The sequence below is a fragment of the Oncorhynchus keta genome, chromosome 4, assembly GCF_023373465.1.
Source record: "Oncorhynchus keta strain PuntledgeMale-10-30-2019 chromosome 4, Oket_V2, whole genome shotgun sequence".
In the NCBI taxonomy this organism is placed as follows: domain Eukaryota; kingdom Metazoa; phylum Chordata; class Actinopteri; order Salmoniformes; family Salmonidae; genus Oncorhynchus; species Oncorhynchus keta.
Genome location: NC_068424.1, coordinates 66,484,551 through 66,507,812, shown reverse-complemented (window position 1 = coordinate 66,507,812; position 23,262 = coordinate 66,484,551). Strand labels below are relative to the sequence as shown.

Sequence of the window (23,262 nt, the reverse complement as noted above, 5' to 3'; positions counted from 1 at the left end):
CCTCAGTGTAGGGGAATGGAAAAGGTTTACAGTATACAAGAAAGAATCCATACTGATAGTCAGTTACAAACGGAGTGAGAGAGTCCTGACCCACCCCTAAATGAAGATAGCAAAGTGTTATTAATGTCATAGCCTTTAGCTCCGCCCATCAAGGGGAGGAGGTACCAGTAATGCTCCAAACTAGTGTAGCAAAAAATAGACTAGTCAGTCAGTCATCTGCCGTACAGAGAGATTGTTCTCAGGTTTTATCTGAATATGAATTCTTAATTTGCATTGGCATGAAAAAAAGTAACAGGTGAAACATAAAACGGTTCATTGTAGTCAGTAGAACAAGTAGTATTAGTCCCAACATGATGGAGTGGGTTTTTGTTACTAGCTATCGTTAAACTCTTCTGCTGTAGTTCAAGATATGCCCAGTACTTATCTGATAATACACACAGGTAGCTTACAATATTGATTAAAATGTGAAAAAGTTGTTTAAATAAAGAGTTTGTATCTGAGGCCACAAAGACAACATCACATGCAGTGTTTCTACAGGAGTCTGCTGAGGGGAGGATGGCTAATAATAATGGCCGGAACGGAGTGAGTGGAATGGCATCAAACACATGGAAACCTGGAACCATGTGTTTGATGTTTTTGATACCATTCAACTCATTCTACTCCAGCCATTACCACGAGCCCGTCCTCCACAATGAAGTTGCCACCATCCTCCTGTGGTAGTATTCCCTGTATATAACTAGGTGGTACCATATGTCCTGTGTATACATTAACTAGGTGTTACTGTATGTCCTGTATATACAGTACCAGTCAAAAATTTGAACACACCTACTCATTCCAAGGATTTTCTTTATTTTTACTATTTTATACATTGTAGAATAATAGTGAAGACATCAAAACTATGAAATAACACATATGGAATCACGTAGTTGCCAAAAAGGTGTTAAATAAATCTAAATATATTTTATATTTAAGATTCTTCAAAGTGGCCAACCTTTGCCATGCTGGCAGCTTTGCACAATGTTAATTTGTAGAGGTAAGGGGCTGCTGTTAGTGACCAGCTTTGTGTGTGACGATAATCACCCTGTAATTTTCCACTCGACCGAGTGAGAGAGTGAGACCCACACAGGATGACTGACCTGCAGTTGAGGTCGCACTTAAAAGAACAGCCAGACACATGTGCATTGACAAAACATACCCTCCACCCTGAGCAAATTTGAGAAGGTGTGACCTCCCCACTCAAGACCATCAGATCTAATAATAATAATAATACCCAGGTCTGTTTCACCTCCCCACTAAAGACCATCAGATATTACCCAGGCCTGTTTGACCTCCTCACTAAAGACCATCAGATATTACCCAGGCCTGTTTGACCTCCTCACTAAAGACCATCAGATCTATTACCCAGGCCTGTTTGACCTCCTCACTAAAGACCATCAGATCTATTACCCCGGCCTGTTTGACCTCCCCACTAAAGACCATCAGATCTATTACCCAGGCCTGTTTGACCTCCTCACTAAAGACCATCAGATATTACCCAGGCCTGTTTGACCTCCCCACTAAAGACCATCAGATATTACCCAGGCCTGTTTGACCTCCTCACTAAAGACCATCAGATATTACCCAGGCCTGTTTGACCTCCTCACTAAAGACCATCAGATCTATTACCCAGGCCTGTTTGACCTCCTCACTAAAGACCATCAGATCTATTACCCCGGCCTGTTTGACCTCCCCACTAAAGACCATCAGATCTAATACCCAGGCCTGTTTGACCTCCCCACTAAAGACCATCAGATATTACCCAGGCCTGTTTGACCTCCCCACTAAAGACCATCAGATCTATTACCCAGGCCTGTTTGACCTCCCCACTAAAGACCATCAGATATATTACCCAGGCCTGTTTGACCTCCCCACTAAAGACCATCAGATATATTACCCAGGTCTGTTTCCCAGTTAGGGGGAGTGATGAGCTCTACAGCAGAGTCTCACAACTCAATCGCTGGATGAAAACTGTTTTCTGCCCCTCCCAAAATATAGAATTTGTAGATAATTGGCCCTCTTTCTGGGACTCACCCACAAACAGGACCAAGCCTGACCTGCTGAGGAGTGACGGACTCCATCCTAGCTGGAGGGGTGCTCTCATCTTATCTGTCAACATAGACAGGGCTCTAACTCCTCTAGCTCCACAATGAAATAGGGTGCAGGCCAGGCAGCAGGCTGTTAGCCAGCCTGCCAGCATAGTGGAGTCTGCCACTAGCACAGTCAGTGTAGTCAGCTCAGCTATCACCATTGAGACCGTGTCTGTGCTTCGACCTAGGTTGGGCAAAACTAAACATGGCGGTGTTCGCCTTAGCAATCTCACTAGGATAAAGACCTCCTCCATTCCTGTCATTATTGAAAGAGATCGTGATACCTCACATCTCAAAATAGGGCTACTTAATGTTAGATCCCTTACTTCAAAGGCAATTCTAGTCAATGAACTAATCACTGATCATAGCTCTGTAGCTCAGTTGGTAGAGCATGGCGCTTGTAACGCCAGGGTAGTGGGTTCGATTCCCGGGACCACCCATACGTAGAATGTATGCACACATGACTGTAAGTCGCTTTGGATAAAAGCGTCCGCTAAATGGCATATATATAATCTTGATGTGATTGGCCTGACTGAAACATGGCTTAAGCCTGATGAATTTACTGTGTTCAATGAGGCCTCACCTCCTGGCTACATTAGTGACCATATCCCCCATGCATCCCGCAAAGGCGGAGGTGTTGCTAACATTTACTATAGCAAATTTCAATTTACAAAAAAAAAAATGACGTTTTCGTCTTTTGAGCTTCTAGTCATGAAATCTATGCAGCCTACTCAATCACTTTTTATAGCTACTGTTTACAGGCCTCCTGGGCCATATACAGCGTTTCTCACTGAGTTCCCTGAATTCCTATCGGACCTTGTAGTCATAGCAGATAATATTCTAATCTTTGGTGACTTTAATATTCACATGGAAAAGTCCACAGACCCACTCCAAAAGGCTTTCGGAGCCATCATCGACTCAGTGGGTTTTGTCCAACATGTCTCTGGACCCACTCACTGTCACAGTCATACGCTGGACCTAGTATTGTCCCATGGAATAAATGTTGTGGATCTTAATGTTTTTCCTCATAATCTTGGACTATCGGACCACCATTTTATTACGTTTGCAATTGCAACAAATAATCTGCTCAGACCCCAACCAAGGACCATCAAAAGTCGTGCTATAAATTCACAGACAACACAAAGATTCCTTGATGCCCTTCCAGACTCCCTCTGCCTACCCAAGGACGCCAGAGGACAAAAATCAGTTAACCACCTAACTGAGGATCTCAATTTAACCTTGCGCAATACCCTAGATGCAGTTGCACCCTAAAAACTTAAAACATTTCTCATAAGAAACTAGCTCCCTGGTACACAGAAAATACCCGAGCTCTGAAGCAAGCTTCCAGAAAATTGGAACGGAAATGGCGCCACACCAAACTGGAAGTCTTCCGACTAGCTTGGAAAGACGGTACCGTGCAGTACCGAAGAGCCCTTACTGCTGCTCGATCATCCTATTTTTCTAACTTAATTGAGGAAAATAAGAACAATCCGAAATTCCTTTTTGATACTGTCGCAAAGCTAACTAAAAAGCAGCATTCCCCAAGAGAGGATGACTTTCACTTTAGCAGTGATAAATTCATGAACTTCTTTGAGGAAAAGATTATGATTATTAGAACGCAAATTACGGACTCCTCTTTAAACCTGCGTATTCCTCCAAACATCAGTTGTCCTGAGTCTGCACAACTCTGCCAGGACCTAGGATCAAGAGAGACGCTCAAGTGTTTTAGTACTATATCTCTTGACACAATGATGAAAATAATCATGGCCTCTAAACCTTCAAGCTGCATACTGGACTCTATTCCAACTAAACTACTGAAAGAGCTGCTTCCTGTGCTTGGCCCTCCTATGTTGAAAATAATAAACGGCTCTCTATCCATTGGATGTGTACCAAACTCACTAAAAGTGGCAGCAATAAAGCCTCTCTTGAAAAAGCCAAACCTTGACCCAGAAAATATAAAAACCTATCGGCCTATATCGAATCTTCCATTCCTCTCAAAATTTTAGAGAAGACTGTTGCGCAGCAACTCACTGCCTTCCTGAAGACAAACAATGTATACGAAATGCTTCAGTCTGGTTTTAGACCCCATCATAGCACTGAGACGGCACTTGTGAAGGTGGTAGTAAATGACATTTTAATGGCATCGGACCGAGGCTCTGCATCTGTCCTCGTGCTCGTAGACCTTAGTGCTGCTTTTGATATCATCGATCACCACATTCTTTTGGAGAGATTGGAAACCCAAATTGGTCTACACGGACATGTTCTGGCCTGGTTTAGATCTTATCTGTCGGAAAGATATCAGTTTGTCTCTGTGAATGGTTTGTCCTCTGACAAATCAACTGTAAATTTCGGTGTTCCTCAAGGTTCCGTTTTAGGACCACTATTGTTTTCACGATACATTTTACCTCTTGGGGATGTTATTCGAAAACATAATGTTAACTTTCACTGCTATGCGGATGACACACAGCTGTACATTTCAATGAAACATGGTGAAGCCCCAAAATTGCCCTCGCTAGAAGCATGTGTTTCAGACATAAGGAAGTGGATGGCTGCAAACTTTCTACGATTAAACTCGGACAAAACAGAGATGCTTGTTCTAGGTCCCAAGAAACAAAGAGATCTTCTGTTGAATCTGACAATTAATCTTAATGGTTGTACAGTCGTCTCAAATAAAACTGTGAAGGACCTCGGCGTTACTCTGGACCCTGATCTCTCTTTTGAAGAACATATCAAGACCATTTCGAGGACAGCTTTTTTCCATCTACGTAATATTGCAAAAATCAGAAACTTTCTGTCCAAAAATGATGCAGAAAAATGAATCCATGCTTTTGTCACTTCTAGGTTAGACTACTGCAATGCTCTACTTTCCGGCTACCCGGATAAAGCACTAAATAAACTTCAGTTAGTGCTAAATACAGCTGCTAGAATCCTGACTAGAACCAAAAAATTTGATCATATTACTCCAGTGCTAGCCTCTCTACACTGGCTTCCTGTCAAAGCAAGGGCTGATTTCAAGGTTTTACTGCTAACCTACAAAGCATTACATGGGCTTGCTCCTACCTATCTCTCTGATTTGGTCCTGCCATACATACCTACACGTACGCTACGGTCACAAGACGCAGGCCTCTTAATTGTCCCTAGAATTTCTAAGCAAACAGCTGGAGGCAGGGCTTTCTCCTATAGAGCTCCATTTTTATGGAACGGTCTGCCTACCCATGTCAGAGACGCAAACTCGGTCTCAACCTTTAAGTCTTTACTGAAGACTCATCTCTTCAGTGGGTCATATGATTGAGTGTAGTCTGGCCCAGGAGTGGGAAGGTGAACAGAAAGGCTCTGGAGCAACGAACCACCCTTGCTGTCTCTGCCTGGCCGGTTCCCCTCTTTCCACTGGGATTCTCTGCCTCTAACCCTATTACAGGGGCTGAGTCACTGGCTTACTGGGGCTCTCTCATGCCGTCCCTGCAGGGGGTGCGTCACCTGAGTGGGTTGATTCACTGTTGTGGTCATCCTGTCTGGGTTGCCCCCCTTGGGTTGTGCCGTGGCAGAGATCTTTGTGGGCTACACTCAGCCTTGTCTCAGGATGGTAAGCTGGTGGTTGAGGATATCCCTCTAGTGGTGTGGGGGCTGTGCTTTGGCAAAGTGGGTTGGGATATATCCTTCCTGTTTGGCCCTGTCGGGGGTGTCCTCGGATGGGGCCACAGTGTCTCCTAACCCCTCCTGTCTCAGCCTCCAGTATTTATGCTGCAGTAGTTTGTGTCGGGGGGCTAGGGTCAGTTTGTTATATCTGGAGTACTTCCCCTGTCCTATTCGGTGTCCTGTGTGAATCTAAGTGTGCGTTGTCTAATTCTCACCTTCTTTCTTTCTCTCTCTCGGAGGACCTGAGCCCTAGGACCATGCCCCAGGACTACCTGACATGATGACTCCTTGCTGTCCCCAGTCCACCTGGCCATGCTGCTGCTTTAGTTTCAACTGACCTGAGCCCTAGGACCATGCCCCAGGACTAACTGACATGATGACTCCTTGCTGTCCCCAGTCCACCTGGCCATGCTGCTGCTCCAGTTTCAACTGTTCTGCCTCACTATTATTCGACCATGCTGGTCATTTATGAACATTTGAACATCTTGGCCATGTTCTGTTATAATCTCCACCCGGCACAGCCAGAAGAGGACTGGCCACCCCACATATGCTCTCTCTAATTCTCTCTTTCTCTCTCTCTCTCAGAGGACCTGAGCCCAAGGACCGTGCCCCAGGACTACCTGACATGATGACTCCTTGCTGTCCCCAGTCCACCTGACTGTGCTGTTGCTCCAGTTTCAACTGTTCTGCCTTATTATTATTCGACCATGTTGGTCATTTATGAACATTTGAACATCTTGGCCATGTTCTGTTATAATCTCCACCCGGCACAGCCAGAAGAGGACTGGCCACCCCACATAGCCTGGTTCCTCTCTAGGTTTCTTCCTAGGTTTTGGCCTTTCTAGGGAGTTTTTCCTAGCCAACGTGCTTCTACACCTGCATTGCTTGCTGTTTGGGGTTTTAGGCTGGGTTTCTGTACAGCACTTTGTGATATCAGCTGATGTACGAAGGGCTATATAAATAAAATTTGATTTGATTTGATTTTTTTCACCTCAACACTAAAGACCATCAGATATTACCCAGGTCTGTTTCACCTCCTCACGAAAGACCATCAGATCTATTACCCAGGCCTGTTTGACCTCCCCACTAAAGACCATCAGATATTACCCAGGCCTGTTTGACCTCCCCACTAAAGACCATCAGATCTAATACCCAGGCCTGTTTGACCTCCTCACTAAAGACCATCAGATCTAATACCCAGACCTGTTTGACCTCCTCACTAAAGACCATCAGATCTATTACCCAGGTCTGTTTCACCTCCCCCCTAGAGATCATCAGACCTAATAATCATTTTTGTATTCTTTTTTTATTTAACCTTTGTTTAACTAGGAAAGTCAGAACAAATTATTTTTTACAATGACGGTCTACCCTGGCCAAACCCTAACCCCCACGATGATGGGCCAATTATGCACCCCCCTATAGTCAGTCCTATATGACTATAGTTAGACCTATATGACTGGACTTAGCCCTGTATGACTATAGTTAGCCCTATACGACAATATTTAACCCTATAAGACTATAGTTAGCCCTATATGACTAGAATTAGCACTGGATGACTATAATTAGCCCTATATGACTATATAGTTAGACCTATATGACTAGACTTAGCCCTATAAGACTATAGTTAGCCCTATACGACTGTAGATAGCCCTATACGACTGTAGATAGCCCTATACGACTGTAGATAGCCCTATACGACTGTAGGTAGCCCTATACAACTGTAGATAGCCCTATACGACTGTAGATAGCCCTATACGACTGTATGTAGCCCTATACGGCTGTAGATAGCCCTATACGACTGTAGGTAGCCCTATACGACTGTAGGTAGCCCTATACGACGATAGATAGCCCTATACGACTGTAGGTAGCCCTATACGACTCTAGATAGCCCTATACGACTGTAGATAGCCCTATACGACTGTAGATAGCCCTATACGACTGTAGTTAGCCCTATACGACTGTAGTTAGCCCTATACGACTGTAGATAGCCCTATACGACTGTAGGTAGCCCTATACGACTCTAGATAGCCCTATACGACTGTAGATAGCCCTATACGACTGTAGATAGCCCTATACGACTGTAGTTAGCCCTATACGACTGTAGATAGCCCTATACGACTGTAGATAGCCCTATACGACTGTAGTTAGTCCGATACGACTGTAGATAGCCCTATACGATTGTAGTTAGCCCTATACGACTGTAGTTAGCCCTATATGACTGTAGATAGCCCTGTACGACTGTAGTTAGCCCTATACTACTGTAGTTAGCCCTATACGACTGTAGATAGCCCTATATGACTGTAGATAGCCCTATACGACTGTAGTTAGACCTATACGATTAGAGTTAGTCCCTATATGACTATAGTTAGTCCCTATATGACCATAGTTAGTTCCTATATGACTAGAGTAGCCCTAAAAAAAAACTAGAAAACAGGAACAAATCGAGAGATAGGAAAAGAGAGAAAAACGCTGGTAGGCTTGAAGAAACAAAACTAACTGGCAACAGAGAAACCGAGAACACAGGTATAAATACACAGGGGATAATGGGGAAGATGGGGGACACCTGGAGGGAGGTGGAGACAATCACAAAGACTGGTGAAACCGATCAGGGTGTGACAGTATGGGAGTAAGTGATGGAGTATGCAGGATGGAAATAAGTGTCTCTCTGTGTGTGTACCCATGTGCAGGTATTTTTGTGTAAGTAGGTACACATTGATATGAGTGAGACTGATCATGCATGTGCGTGGCCCTGTATGTTTGCTGTTGGTGTGTAGACCTGTGTGTTTGTGTGTAAGTCTGTGTACATGTCAAGCATGTTCCAAGGTTGTATGTTTTGTTTAAAGTGTAAATATGCAGTTTAAACAGTAACAAAGGGGTCACACCATCACTGACGGGTATCCTACAAAGCAGGTTTGAGGAGTTAGCGAGGTAACTTTGGTCAACTCTGAGTTCATCTCAGGATAGCCAGTCAAATGAAATTGCGTCATCATCCCCTTCATTTCTAATCTCAGTAATTTAATTGGATTACTTTACGTCACCTTTGGATAACTTTACCCTTTAGGAGGCTTTGAGAAGAAGACAAAACGGATCCATCAAACGCACTTAGTGTGTCATCATATTGGTCTCTGACTTGTGGTCAGACTCGCTCAGCTGGAACACATGTTAACTTTTTTCAATGCTGAATTGAATGTCATTGAGAAAACAGAAAGGTGTAATTAATTTTTCGAAAACATCTGAACATTTAAGAATTTAAAAGTAATCCAAGAAGTAATCATCTTGTTTTTAAAAGTTATCTATAATCTGATTACAATTTTTTGGGTTGTAACATAACCAATAACATTTACCCGTTTTGACAAGTAATCAGTTACTCCCCAACCCTGTACAGAAGAGAACACGAACATGACTCATGTGGACTGTATGACCAAGCAAACCCACCAGACTTTTGATCGGTGTGAAGTTCCTCATATCCTTAGAATGGAACAAGGTAAATATTAACAAAAGCAATCAAACCATAAACATGTGAAATGCTTGAGTTCTTTGAGCTAAATTCCCCTTGAACCACACCCTGTCTGTCAACACTGTATACTGCAGCCAGTGCCGAGTCACATCCCATTTCTGTAGTGTTGTTATTTAACCCTATAAGACTATAGTTAGCACTGGATGACTATAATTAGCCCTATATGACTATATAGTTAGACCTATATGACTAGACTTAGCCCTATAAGACTATAGTTAGCCCTATACGACTGTAGATAGCCCTATACGACTGTAGATAGCCCTATACGACTGTAGATAGCCCTATACGACTGTAGGTAGCCCTATACGACTCTAGATAGCCCTATACGACTGTAGATAGCCCTATACGACTGTAGATAGCCCTATACGACTGTAGTTAGCCCTATACGACTGTAGATAGCCCTATACGACTGTAGATAGCCCTATACGACTGTAGTTAGTCCGATACGACTGTAGATAGCCCTATACGATTGTAGTTAGCCCTATACGACTGTAGTTAGCTCTATATGACATTTTTCGAATGTGTGTATACCTGCATGCATGTGTTTGTGCATGCATGCATGTGTTCATCAACAGTCATAAGGACCAGTCAATATGAGTCAAACCTTGCTGGCCATTTCAATATACTTTTGCTCTTTTGTTTTGCAGCAGTATTGCTGGCATGTTTTGCACGGCCACGCTTGTCAAGTGGTGAGCCGGTTCACAGTGGTTTAGCTCGTAGGTGTAGGTTGTGGCGGTCCATCTCTGCACTTTGGACAGACCTCTGAGCTGTTTACTCACTACAGGCCTGTCTTCACTGCCTATCTGTGTAGCCACAAGATGCACAGCTATGTTATGACTGTGAGAGACAAACAAGCTAATTTTAGCAAACCTGTTAACTTGAGAGTTGTAGGGCCAGCTTCACAGACATTGAATAAAGTTTGGAGTGAGCCTTGTTCTCACTTAGTACATGTCTAACATTTACCCTCAACAAGCCATGATCTAATGTAAGTCTAATGTTTTTACTTGAAGGCATACTTTTACAGTGTTCAATGCAAACATATGAAAAACTGGTCATGAGGTTCCTATACATATCTGTTCGTTGATGTATATGACATTGGAATGACATGTCTTACACTCAAGATGTGCTTTCAACTGATGTCTGCAGTGTGCTTGGCCTAAGTATGGAAAATTTACACAGGGAAGCTGTTACAGAAACACTGAACACTGAAAAGCCCCACTCAGCTTCAGCTGCTTGGCCAGGATGACATGTCTGCTGAGGGAGTGTGATTGGGTTAATCAGTAACTCTCTGAGACTCACCACGTTGATGTGACTTATTTTCAGACAGAGCTGTTTCTATGACTTACCGGATATAGAGACAGGCTCCGGTACAACAAAACTATTTTCAAAGTGCCAGTAGTCCACTCTACTGTTAGTTTTGACAATACTGAGTACAGTTTAGACAAACATAGTAATTTGAGTGCATGCACAAAGTGCAATATGCATGAAGAATGTGGTTAACTGGATTCACTTGTACCTGTCTTTTCAAGTTTCAATTTATTTGAATTTTGAGGGGTCAAGCCTCTCTACTTTTCCAGCTGATTCCTTTACACTTGTGTGTATAATGTAGTTGTGAAATTGTTAGGTTAGATTACTCGTTGAATATTACTGCATTGTCGGAACTAGAGGCACAAGCATTTCGCTACACTCGCATTAACATCTGCTAACCATGTGTATGTGACAAATAAATCAAATTAGATTTGATAAAACAGAATGAAACATTAGCTCATGTTAGTAAGGGCATATTTGATGATTTAATTATTTGTTGACTATGATAAACTTATATTGTTTTTTGGTTTGTTTGGTTTGTTTTGTAATAAACTTATATTGTTTTTTGTTTTGTTTTTAATTCAAGGAATTTAATTGACTCGGAAAGGACAACATTTCAGGGTTTCAGTGAAGTTAGCAAAAGAGCACATTTTCATTATAAATCAAACCCCTTTGTTTATGACTTAGAATTCCTTACGTCTAAGAGAATTTCTATCATTCTCCCCACCACAGACCTGCGCACATCGATACCAGGAGTGGAGCACCAATCCTGACACCCCTAACCTCGTATTCGGTCAGTGCTATATCCTGGGGGAAGATCTCCACAAGAGTGATGCCCATAGAATCTGGAGGAGGGTGATCTGTGATGACAGAAAACACATCAAGGATAAGCCTAAGAATCCTGATTGGTTCGGGTACTGTCAACAAGGTCATTCTGCCGCCTTCGCCAAGGACAACACATCTCTGCTGTTTGGGGGCCCCGGAGCTTACCAGTGGAAAGGTACATGTTTTGAATTGGGAGATACTTTTAGAATGGGTTTCATCTTGTTGATGTAAAAATATGATGCACTGAATTTTGATATGTATCTGATATGTATGAGACATGGTATTCATATACTGTATGTTTGGGACATTCAAACACATTTGCAGTCAGTACACAATGCACTGATATTGGAATGAGCTGTCGATGTCAATGCAACTGAGATCAGACCTAGTTTTGTCTTGAAAAGCCCCGACAGGTTGAAACATTTCTCTATTTTAGATTCTTTCTTTTCATTTTTTACCTCGGATTTATGCCTGTTTAAGGACACTGGTGTCCACAGCATTTTATCAAAATTAATTCAAAAATGTATTCCCAAGGGTCAATTATTCACATTATTCTCCATCTGCCTGTCACAGGAATTGTGAGAATGGAGTCCCTAGACAACCTTGAAGTGTCAAATGAAGAGCCCTGTGAAACTGGGGATGTGGACAGACTTGACCGTGACCTCATCCCTCTCCTTAACAACAGTTATCTAGGTCAGTTTAGATGGGATAGAGCTTTCTTCATCCTCTATTCAATCACAGTGAAAGGAAAACACAGAAGTGCTTGGTTTTGTGGTAAATTTCATCAATACTTTTTTTCGTTTTTTTATACTGTTGGTGTAAGTGATGCAGTAAGGATGCTTTACTCTCTTAAAAATGTAAAGAATGGCATGTTTCGTATTGATTCATTCTATTTATTTACACATTTTGTGAATTACATCTCCCTTTCCTATAGACTTGGACCCTTGTGCACAATTTATGTTTTAGTAATTTAGCAGACTCTTTTCTTATCCAGAGCGACTTACAGTAGTGAGTGCATCCATTTTCATACTGGTTCCCCGTGGGAATCAAACCCACAACCCAGGTGTTGCAAGCACCATGCTCTAACAACTGAGCAGAACGGGACCCCCTGTTCATCGTGGTAGCACTGCAGTTGCTAACATTGAATAATTGCTGTCTTTTTTCCAGGATTCTCAATCGACTCTGGAATGGCCCTCACCAAGAAGGGCCAGCTGACTATAGTGTCTGGGGCACCACGAGGCGGTTTCAGTGGGGAGGTGGCATTTCTGAAGAGAGACCCATTGGCTGAAAGAAGTCTATCTGTGGAAAACATCCTTAAAGGCCCAGGCCTGGCCTCCTCCTTTGGCTACGACATAGCCGTGGTGGACCTCAACGCTGATGGGTACAGATTTCAGCCAGTAGCTTTGTCACAATTATCTCCCCTTCCTCCCAAAATGTGCATTGTTCACTTCCTTTCAATGATTTGAAAGGAAATTACTGGTATACGAAATATGGTGGAAACTCTCACTAGCCGTGCCTCCACCAATTCAATGCTTTAAAGAGATTCTCCGGTACATAGTTCTGAAAGTAGTGGTCCCTAAGTGGTCCCCTGAAAATTGCCTACTAAGTCACATATCAGCAATGATGTGCACCACATCATTGCTCTCTCTCTCTCTCGCTCTGCTGTTTGTGCATCTTGCTAGCTGTCACTCAAATGGTGAGGGGCTGAAGCTCAATGGCTAGAATTGCTAGGGGGCTGTCCCATGTGGGGGAAAATGGTGGGGAAATGGTGCAGCACAGTTTCTTGCAAACTAGGGAGTTCGTGGTTAATCGAGGTGATAGTAATTCTGCACATACACTATGCATGTATGAACTACACATGGACACATCCAGCCCAAAGCAGGAGGTTTAAAAACAACTAAATATTCGCCAGTTCCGGAGCATGTCTTTAAGATGTGTGGGAGCAAGTGACCAAATGCACATTTCAGAAGAGAAGCAATATTATTGTGATGCACGCTTTGTATACAGTAGGTCTTGTCAAAGGCCCAGTTCAGTCAAAAATTAGATTTTTCTGTGTATCATATACAATATTTTCCTAACTATGAGATTGGAATAATATTGCGAAAATTATGATAATGCCCTTTTAGTGTAAGAACTGTTTGAAAAGACAACCTGACATTTCAGGCTGTTTTCTTGGGATGGAGTTTTGGCCTCACCTGACATCACCAGGGGGTAAATTGGTTGATAGTTTTCAGAATTCCTTCCCCAATCAGACCACACCCAGACAGACAGAGCAAAATTCTTGCTTGAGAAATTGCTCTTTGCTAAGACGCTATTTTTGTTTCTTTTAACCCATTTTAATTGAAAACAATCACAGTAAGATACTTACAGTGCCTTCAGAAAGTACTCACAACCTTTCACTTTTCCACATTGTGTTGTGTACAAAGGCCTGAATTTAAAATTCTTCTGGACAAACTAAATACATTCTTTGCCCACTTTGAGGATTTTAAAGTGCCACTGACACGACCCGCTACCAAGGACTGTGGGCTCTCCTTCTCCGTGGCCGACCTGAGTAAGACATTTAAATGTGTTAACCCTCGCAAGGCTGTCGGACCAGGCGGCATCCCTAGCTGCGTCCTCAAAGCATGCGTAGACCAGCTGGCTGGTGTGTTTACGGACATATTCAATCTCTCCCTATCCCAGTTTGCTGTTAAAGAGACTGAAAAATAGCTACTATCTCAAGGCCAACAGACTGTTAAATAGCCATCACTAACACAGTGAGGCTATTGCCTACATACAGACTTGAAATCATTGGCCAATTTAACCTGTTCAGGATACCACGGTTTACTGCCCCTTCTGGAGGATTTGGGTACCCATATAAAACATGATACATTTTTGTCAAAAGTTGCTAATATATGCAAATAAAAAATATTATCGAATAGAAAACACTCTAAAGCTTTTAAAACCGTTTAAATTATGTCTCTATGTATAGCAGAACTCTCAAAATCTGCATTTTCCCAAAATATCTCTTCTCATCTGAAAAGTTGGGTCACCTTTGACCTCATCGCAAACACCCTTCCCAAACAGTCACAGCACCCGGAACAGTCTCCACGTGTTCAGCGTGATCTCACCTTTCAATGGGACTTCTCATTGTGAGAATCGCCCGCTCGTGAGAGTTTGAGCATGCGGTAAGCTCTCAGTCACTCAAAAAAACCTGTGCGCAATGGTCAAGTCCTCTCTCTTTTCCAAGATCGATTGAACAGTGCTTGTGTTTCTGTTTGTTCTCAAAATTGCTGTACACCTTTATAACATGTTAAAGCTTGATTATGAAGTTAGTTTGACAAGTTTACTCGACATATTATATATACTTTCGAAGTTTTGGTGCGCAACCACTTCAATTTTGACTACATTTTTACCAAAATCAGGCTATTTTGAGAACCGAAAGACGCAGACTTGAAAACTGAACGCTAATTTGGTGAGTATAATCCCTTACAGGTCGTTTGATGGAAGAATAACAAAGGTAAGGGAATATTTAATGTATTAATTTTGGGTTTCTGTCGACTCCAAGATAGAGGAGTCATTATGCTACTGTGGGAGCGCCGACTCCATATTATAGTCTAGTGAACGCAAAATGTAACGTTAAAATTAAATGTAACAATGCAATTGCATTTAGAAGAAGTGTATCTTGCTATACATATGTAAAACATGCATATTTAGTCAAAGTTTATGATGTGTATTCCTTGTTAGCTGACGTTATCTGCCGGGGCTATCGTCATTTCTCAGGACATTTGGGTAGCATTTTTTGAACGATGCATCATTGTAAACAGAGATTTATGGATATATATAGCATATTATTGAAAAAAAATGAATGTACTGTGTAACATGTTATATTACTGTCATCTGATGAAGATTTCAAAAGGTTAGTGAAATGATTTTTCTTTTAATCCTGCGTTTGTTGATTGCATATTTTTTCCTACTTGGCTATGCTAATGAGCTATGTCTGCGGTGGTGGTTTGACATAAATATGTGCTATGTTTTCTGGCTAGATAACTTGCTGGCTAGATAAACAACTTGTTTATCTTTCATTTGAGCTATTTTACTTGTTAATGTGTGGAGGTTAAATATTTTTAGGAATATTTTTGCGCATTGTGCGTTATGGTAATGAGCTTGAGCTGTAGTCACGCTACCAGCAGAGGAATAAAACTCCCGAGCTGGTCACTAGTCACTTTAATAATTCTACTTTAACTATTTTACGATAGGCGGCAGCATTTTCACTTTTGGATGAATAGCGTGCCCAGAGTGAACTGCCTGCTACTCTTTCCCAGATGCTAATATATGCATAGTATTATTAGTATTGGATAGAAAACACTCTGAAGTATCTAAAACTGTTTGAATTATGTCTGTGAGTATAACAGAACTCATATGGCAGGCGAAAATCTATGAAAAATCCAACCAGGAAGTGGGACATCTGAGGTTTGTAGTTTTTCAAAGCTTGGCCTACCGAATACACATTGAGATATGGATAAAGTTGCACTTCCTACGGCTTCCACTAGATGTCAACCGTCTTTAGAAACTTGAATGGGGATTCTACTGTAAAGGAGCGGCTCATGAGACCTCTTTGAGTCAGTGGTCTGGCAGAGTGCCTTGGTCTCATGACACGCGCTCCCGACAGAGTTAACTCTTGTTCCAGTGCTTTTCTGAAGACTAAGGATTTCTCCAGTTGGAACATTATTGATGTTTTATGTTAAAAATGTCCTAAAGATTGATTTCATACATGCGCCTCATGAAGATGGATTACTGGGCTGAACACTCTAACAACAAGTGGCTATTTGGACATAAATTACAGACTTTATGGAACAAAGCAGTCATTTATCGTCGACCTGGGATTCCCGGGAGTGCCTTCTGATGAAGATCATCAAAGGTAAGTAAATATTTATGGTGTTGTTTCTAACTTTGTTGACTCCAAAATGACGGATATTCCTCTGGCTGCTTTGGGTTCTGAGCACAGTTCTCAGATGAGGGTTTTTCCGTAAAGTTTTTTTGAAATCTGACACAGCGATTGCATTAATAAGGAGAAGTCTATCTTTAATTCTGTGAATAACACTTGTATCTTTTATCAATGTTTATTATGAGTATTTCTGCAAAATCACCGGATGTTTTGAAATCAAAACATTACTGTACGTAAAGATCCAATGTAAATTGAGATTTTTGGATATAAATATGAACATTATCGAACAAAACATACATGTATTGTGTAACATGATGTCCTATGAGTGTCATCTGATGTAGATCATCAAAGGTTAGTCATTAATTGTATCTATATTTCTGCTTTTTGTGACTCCTATCTTTGGCTGGAAAAATGGCTGTGTGATTTTTCGACTTGGCTATGACCTAACATAATCATATGTGGTGCTTTCGCTATAAAGCATTTTTTAAATCGGACATGATGGGTAGATTAACAAGATGTTTATCTTTCATTTGCTGTATTGGACTTATTAATGTGCGAAAGTTACATATTTCAAAAAAATATCTTTGAATTTTGTGCGCTGCCTTATCAGTGGAATTTTGTACCCTAGAAAGGTTAATAATGTTTACATATGTTGCATTACTCATCTCATATGTATATACTGTATTTTATACCATCTATTAAATCTTGCCAATGCCGCTCGGCCATTGCTCATCCATATATATATATATATATATATATATATATATATATATATATATATTGTGGCGTACAGCAGGTCAGCCACCAGGGGGAGACTTGTCGAGGCCTGGTGGCAGACGGAGTCAACATCACGAGGCAATGGCTCCCTCTGCTGAACGTGCCAGGTCTCGACGGGCTCTCCGGCCAGGACTAATTGGGGCTGATTGTGGTTGGTGGGTAATCAAGGGCAGATTGTACGAGTCCCATAAAGCTACCAGAAGGGCAGCACACAAGAGAAGGGACGGGGGAGGGGAGAAAGGTAACGTCAGTATAGTTGGAGACGGTGCCCGAGCTAAAAGGATGGAGTTCAGTTTTTGTGCCCGACAGGATACAGCAAGAAAAGGAGCCCAGAAGACGGTATTCTTTTGATTTATTATTTAAATAAACACCCTTGAAACCGAGGTAATTCTTGACCAAACCCCCTGGTCTGCCAATATACAGTGCCTTGCGAAAGTATTCGACCCCCTTGAACTTTGCGACCTTTTGCCACATTTCAGGCTTCAAACATAAAGATATAAAACTGTATTTTTTTGTGAAGAATCAACAACAAGTGGGACACAATCATGAAGTGGAACGACATTTATTGGATATTTCAAACTTTTTTAACAAATCAAAAACTGAAAAATTGGGCGTGCAAAATTATTCAGCCCCCTTAAGTCAATACTTTGTAGTAGTCACCTTTTGCTGCGATTACAGCTGTAAGTCGCTTGGGATATGTCTCTATCAGTTTTGCACATCGAGAGACTGACATTTTTCACCTAGTCGGCTTGGGGATTCAAACCAGTGACCTTTGAATTACTGGCCTAATGCTCTTAACCACTAGGCTACTTGCCGATCATGCCTGTTCCAGCCCCCGGACCATCCGTCAAGAAAAAATCGGCCCGAGGCTGAACCAAGTTGATAATCCCTGTTGTACTGAATAAAAATATTCAAAAACGTGCATCATGTTTGCAAGAAGGCACTAAATTAAAACTGCAAAAATAAGAAATGACTCTATGTCCTGGATACAAAGTCTTATGTTTAGGGCAAATAAAACATCACTGAGTACCACTCTTCATATTTTCAAGCATAGTGGTGGCTGCATCATGTTTTAAATTTGTTTTATTTCACCTTTATTCAACTAGGCAAGTCAGTTAAGAACAAATTCTTATTTACAATGACGGCCTACATGTTATGGGTAGGCTTGTCATCGGCAATGACTAGTGAGTTTATAAGGATAAAAAGAAACAGAATAGAGCTCAGCACAGGCAACATCCAGGAGGAAAACCTGGTTCGGTCTGCTTTCTAACATACAATGGGAGACAAATTCTCCTTTCAGCAGGACAATAACCTAAACAAAAGGTCAAATATACACTGAAGTTGCTTACCAAGATGACATTGAACGTTCTTGAGTTGATTAGTTACAGTTTGACTTAAATCGTCTTGAAAATCCATGGAAAGATATGAGAATGGATGTTAGCAGTGATCATCAACCAACTTGACAGAGCTTGAATATTTTTTTTAAAGGATGTTCAAATATTGTACAGTCCAGGTGTGCAAAGCTCTTAGCGACTTACCCAGAAAGATTCACAGCTGTAATTCCTGCCAAAGGTGCATCTACAAAGTATTGACTCAGGGGTGTGAATACGTATGTAAATTATGGGAGTATTGTGAGTAGATGGGTGAGAAAAATATTTAATCAATAAGACAGCAAAATGTCGAATAAGTCAAGGGGTATGAATACTTGACAATATCAATGATTTGATATTGACATAAAAACATCTGCATTGGACCTGTATTGTATGTAATTCTGTTGGTCGGGTATTTTGGGGATTCCAGGTGGGACGACCTTGCTGTGGGGGCACCCGAGTTTTTCTTAAAAGAAGGGGTGGTCGGAGGGGCAGTGTACATCTACATCAACAACAGGGGAAGACAGTGGGAGAAGATTGAGCCTGTCCGTCTGGATGGGAACAAAGACTCCATGTTCGGTCTCGCAGTTGAGAACATTGGAGACGTCAATCAGGACGGTTATGAAGGTTGGCTGAGGTTCCTTCATTACTTTCAGAGGAGTTAACTTAAACCTTTCTCTCGGCTTTGGGAACATCTTAGCGACCCATCTCCCTCATAAATTCAGAGCTTAACTTTATTTTTTACTTGACAGATATTGCTGTGGGGGCTCCCTATGATGGTGTAGGTCGAGTGTACCTTTACTATGGTTCCTCAGGTGGAATCCACAAAAAGACAGCACAGGTGGGAGCCTTTACATTAAACTGGAACACCTGCATCTGAGTGATGACCACCCCAATCTCTCAAGAAAGTTTGAAGAATGTTGAACACAAACTACATTTTGTCACAAACAGTATCTCTTGTCATTATAGATTATAACAGCAGAATCGTATAATATAAGACAATTTGGATTTTCTCTGACTGGCAAAATAGACATGGATGGCAATCATTACCCTGACTTGGCTGTTGGATCACTCTCAGATTCCATATTTGTCTACAGGTAACTTTGCCTTGATGACATCATATCAGTGTTCCTCAATCTTAGTCCTGAGAGAACACACATGATTTATAGTATATCCTTTAGTTTCAACACACCTGATTCAAGTATATTCTACTCATCATCAAGTTTTGAACTTGGTAGTGTCCACTCGTCATTTTGATTGACTTGGATTTGCTTACAGGGCAAGGCCAGTAGTCAATATCAGAGAGGACTTACGAATCACCCCAAGTACAATCAATATGGTGGCAGAGCACTGTGACAAACACAAATGGTAAGACTTTCAAGAAACAACATATAAACAAATATCAATACACTGCCGTAATGAAACCCAACATATTATTGTCTACATTTGCATAGTACATTCAAGGCACGGGCATGCTTTACCTACACAGCACAGCCGCCATCCTACAACCCCAGACTGAGTAAGTTCCTTACCTTCAGCCTCCTAAATGACCATGCCCTGGTACTGCTGAGATTGAGGCTGTCCTAATATGGACACTGTACTCTTGACGCTTTATGTACACTGTGCTTCCGGAACTTATGCGATGCATTCTCTTCCTATAGCTGTCAACTATGCCTTCGAGGCTGACGCTGAGACGAGGAAACAGAGGCGTTCCTCCAGGATGGCGTTTCTGTTTCAGTCCCAGGGAGTCCTGGAGCTAGCAGGGCAGGGCAAAGAGAAGTGCACTGAGACCCAACTCAAGCTATTGGTAGTGACTCTGCATTTTTCCATCTCGTCACAACTGTAGTCTTAATTCAGTGGTTCATGAAGAAATCAAAGTGTGTCTTCCTCCAAATAGACTAGGGTCAAGGGACAAGCATGGGTCATAAGACAACAACACACTTTGTTTATAAAGCCACTATTTCCTCGATCATGAAAATACCATTTGGCATTGACATTGTTTTTGTTTGGTAAGATTGATGCAGCAACTATACATTTGATCATCACCTTTACATTGCGTTCTACATCTCCATCTGTTCAAGGATGATATCAAGGACAGACTGCACAGCATCCCCATCTCTGTCTCTGTGTCCTTACTGAATGACAGTAAGACAGAAAGCAAGAGTCCCCTGCCTGCACTTGTGTTTGTGTGGAGATGTGTGAGAGAGGATGTGTGAGAGAGAGGAGGTATAAGCCTAGTAGTTATGAAACAGTTATTGTGAGTCTTAAGAACTAAATTCAACTTTTTCAGGTTATCTTCATAAATAAAGGTTGTGGGAGTGATAACATTTGCCAAAGTAACTTGGAGCTACAGTACAGGTTCTGTTCCAGACCAAAACTACTGGGTCAAGATGTATTCACCCCACTGCCCAGGTAGAAACTAAATGTGTGATTAGAATGTTACCCAGAAGTCCCTCTTGACTACATTCAACTTATTATGTATTCGGTTACAAGGCTGTCCTAATATGGACACCATACTCTTGATACTTTATGTACACTGTGCTTCGGGAACATATGCAAAGCGTTCTCTTTCAAAAGCTGTCAACTATGCCTTCAAGGCTGACGCTGAGACGAGGTAACAGGCGTTCCTCCAGGATACAGTTTATTTGTCAAAGGTAGCTCTCCTTTTGAAAGAAGTGCCTAAAGTATTACACATACTATCCATCTAATTTGAAAGGAATTAAGATTTTCTAAAAAAAAAGAAATAGAAATTCAAAAGTGTTTTAGTACAACCTAGGCAAAAGGGTCAGAAATTCTTGCTGCTGCTAACCTGGTGTTGTGATGCAAGTGGCAATTTGTTCTCTTTTCAAGGAACAGGTCCCGACTTCTACAGCCCTACCTGGGATGGGGGGGGTTTATGGGAGTGAAATTGGATGACAACTGGAGGTCTACTTTGTCAGATGGAGCTACAGTATGTTTATCCTGGCATCTGTCAAGGTACAGCTACATGGATAAGACAGGCATCTATTATGGTACAGTACAGCTACGTAGATTACAGACAGGCTTCTATCGTGGTACAGCTACATAGATAACAGACAGGCATTGATTCTGGTGGTCCTGGTAGGTATGGATAAGTATTTCAAAATAATAGGGATAGTGGTATGTATCTCAAAATATAACCTGTCATGGTAATTGGTCATTTGAATATAGATAGCTATAATTCCAATGGTTTGGCTGACAATAGGAAAATAATAGCAGTTGTTTGTACATGGCTAAAGGAGAACAATTACCATATTTATTGTTTACAGGAAACTCCTTCGATATCTTCTGACGAGGGTGCATAGGAATTTTTTTTACATCTATTTCTGTCAAAAAGTGTTATGATCCTACTGAAAAACAGTTTAGATCTTAAGGTGCAATCCATTAAAAAAGATCCTCAAGGAAGATGGATTGTCCTAATATATATTACTTGATGATACGCCGATGTGGCTCATAAATCTATGTGGACCCAATAATGATGATCCAAACTTCTTTCTACAGACTATCAGTAACATTTCAACTATCTACTCACCCTTACCCTAACCCTAAATAACTTTAACCCTAGCAAGAAGTTGCTCATCAACAGATAGTTTGTGATAATATGACAGATGCGTCTAAAGATGAACTATCCAGACTATACAAATAAAGTGTGACCAAATACTTATAATAATCTAATTAGTCTCCAGGATACAAATAATGATATTATAATGGTAGGGGACTACAACACAGATTTATGCACAGCAATAGACCGTAAAGGCAATCATACTACTAACTATCACCCCTGGTGCTCAAAGAAATAACGAATATTATGGACACCTTGGAATTGACTGATATTTGGAGGCTTAAAAAATGGATCTTGTGAGATACACTTGGGGGAGACTTAATCAAGCTAGCCGGATTTATTATTTTCTGGTATCCTTTTCTATGGTGCCAAAAGTGAAAAAAGTATTGATTGTAGGACTGAATGTGTCAACTTATATCCCTCCAGATAACTATCAAAGGCTTTCCACAAGGAAGAGGATATTGGACATTTTCATCAGGATTTATTGACTGACAGTACTTTCTTAACAAAAACAAAGAAATTCATAACAGATTTTTCCTGCACAATACAGGTTCAGCGGATCCACTTATTGTATGAGATGCCTTTCAATGATTGGCCTGTTTTCATCCCTAAAACAGAAATGGTTTAGATCAGCAGAGAAATCATTTACAACAGACAGAAGTAGAAAAATGAACATTACACATCCATGATGTTGATGAATGTACTACTGAAACACTGAGTAATCTAGATGCGAAAAGATCGGGATTCATTTATCTAAAAAACAAGGCAAATTGGATGGAGAATGGCAAAAAAATTCACACATTTTTTCTTAAACTTTTCAACACTCGAAACGCAATCAAAAAGAAAAAAAAGAAAAACATGTTAAAGATGGAGAAATCCTTATCTCACCAAAAGAGATGTTGAATGAAGAAGTAAAATATTTTTAACAAATGTTCTCTCGTCAAGATCTTCCAAACTCACTTGACGATAGCTTTTGTGATTTCCTTCTAAAAAAATCTGAGAAAAAATAAATATTGTGATGGCCTAATTACGCAGGACCGACAACAGTTAGCAATTGATTCATTTCAGACAGAGAAAACCTCTGGTCTCAATCCAATAGAGATACTATACATCACTTTTTATGAACTACTGAAAGATCCACTACTATGATGTTTTAATTACTTGTGTGTATATATACTGAACAAAAATATAAATGC

At 41.1% G+C, this 23,262-nt stretch overlaps 2 protein-coding genes across 5 annotated transcripts in view; one reads left to right on the top strand and one right to left on the bottom strand.

Moving 5' to 3' along the window:
• The window catches only part of LOC118381133 (NXPE family member 3-like), a 114,520-nt gene that overhangs the window by 43,817 nt on the left and 47,441 nt on the right, over positions 1-23,262 (bottom strand). The window lies entirely within an intron of this gene.
• Positions 1,128-20,717, top strand: LOC118381134 (integrin alpha-6-like). The gene is made up of 14 exons (XM_052518256.1): positions 1,128-1,147; positions 1,299-1,542; positions 1,739-1,937; positions 9,236-9,246; positions 11,320-11,587; positions 11,986-12,105; positions 12,580-12,793; positions 18,917-19,113; positions 19,239-19,327; positions 19,456-19,583; positions 19,765-19,854; positions 19,941-20,005; positions 20,148-20,293; positions 20,568-20,717. Exons 1-14 carry the CDS (start codon positions 1,128-1,130, stop codon positions 20,700-20,702), a joined length of 1,926 nt encoding a protein of 641 aa, XP_052374216.1. The 3' UTR covers positions 20,703-20,717.

Bases quoted from the DNA above. Each gene is read 5' to 3' on its own strand.
- LOC118381134 (XM_052518256.1), top strand. From the start codon at position 1,128: ATGACTGACCTGCAGTTGAG. The intron at 12,794-18,916 runs GTACAGATTTCA...TGGGGATTCCAG, and splicing joins GTGGACCTCAACGCTGATGG to GTGGGACGACCTTGCTGTGG. The intron at 19,114-19,238 runs GTTGGCTGAGGT...TTTACTTGACAG, and splicing joins CAATCAGGACGGTTATGAAG to ATATTGCTGTGGGGGCTCCC.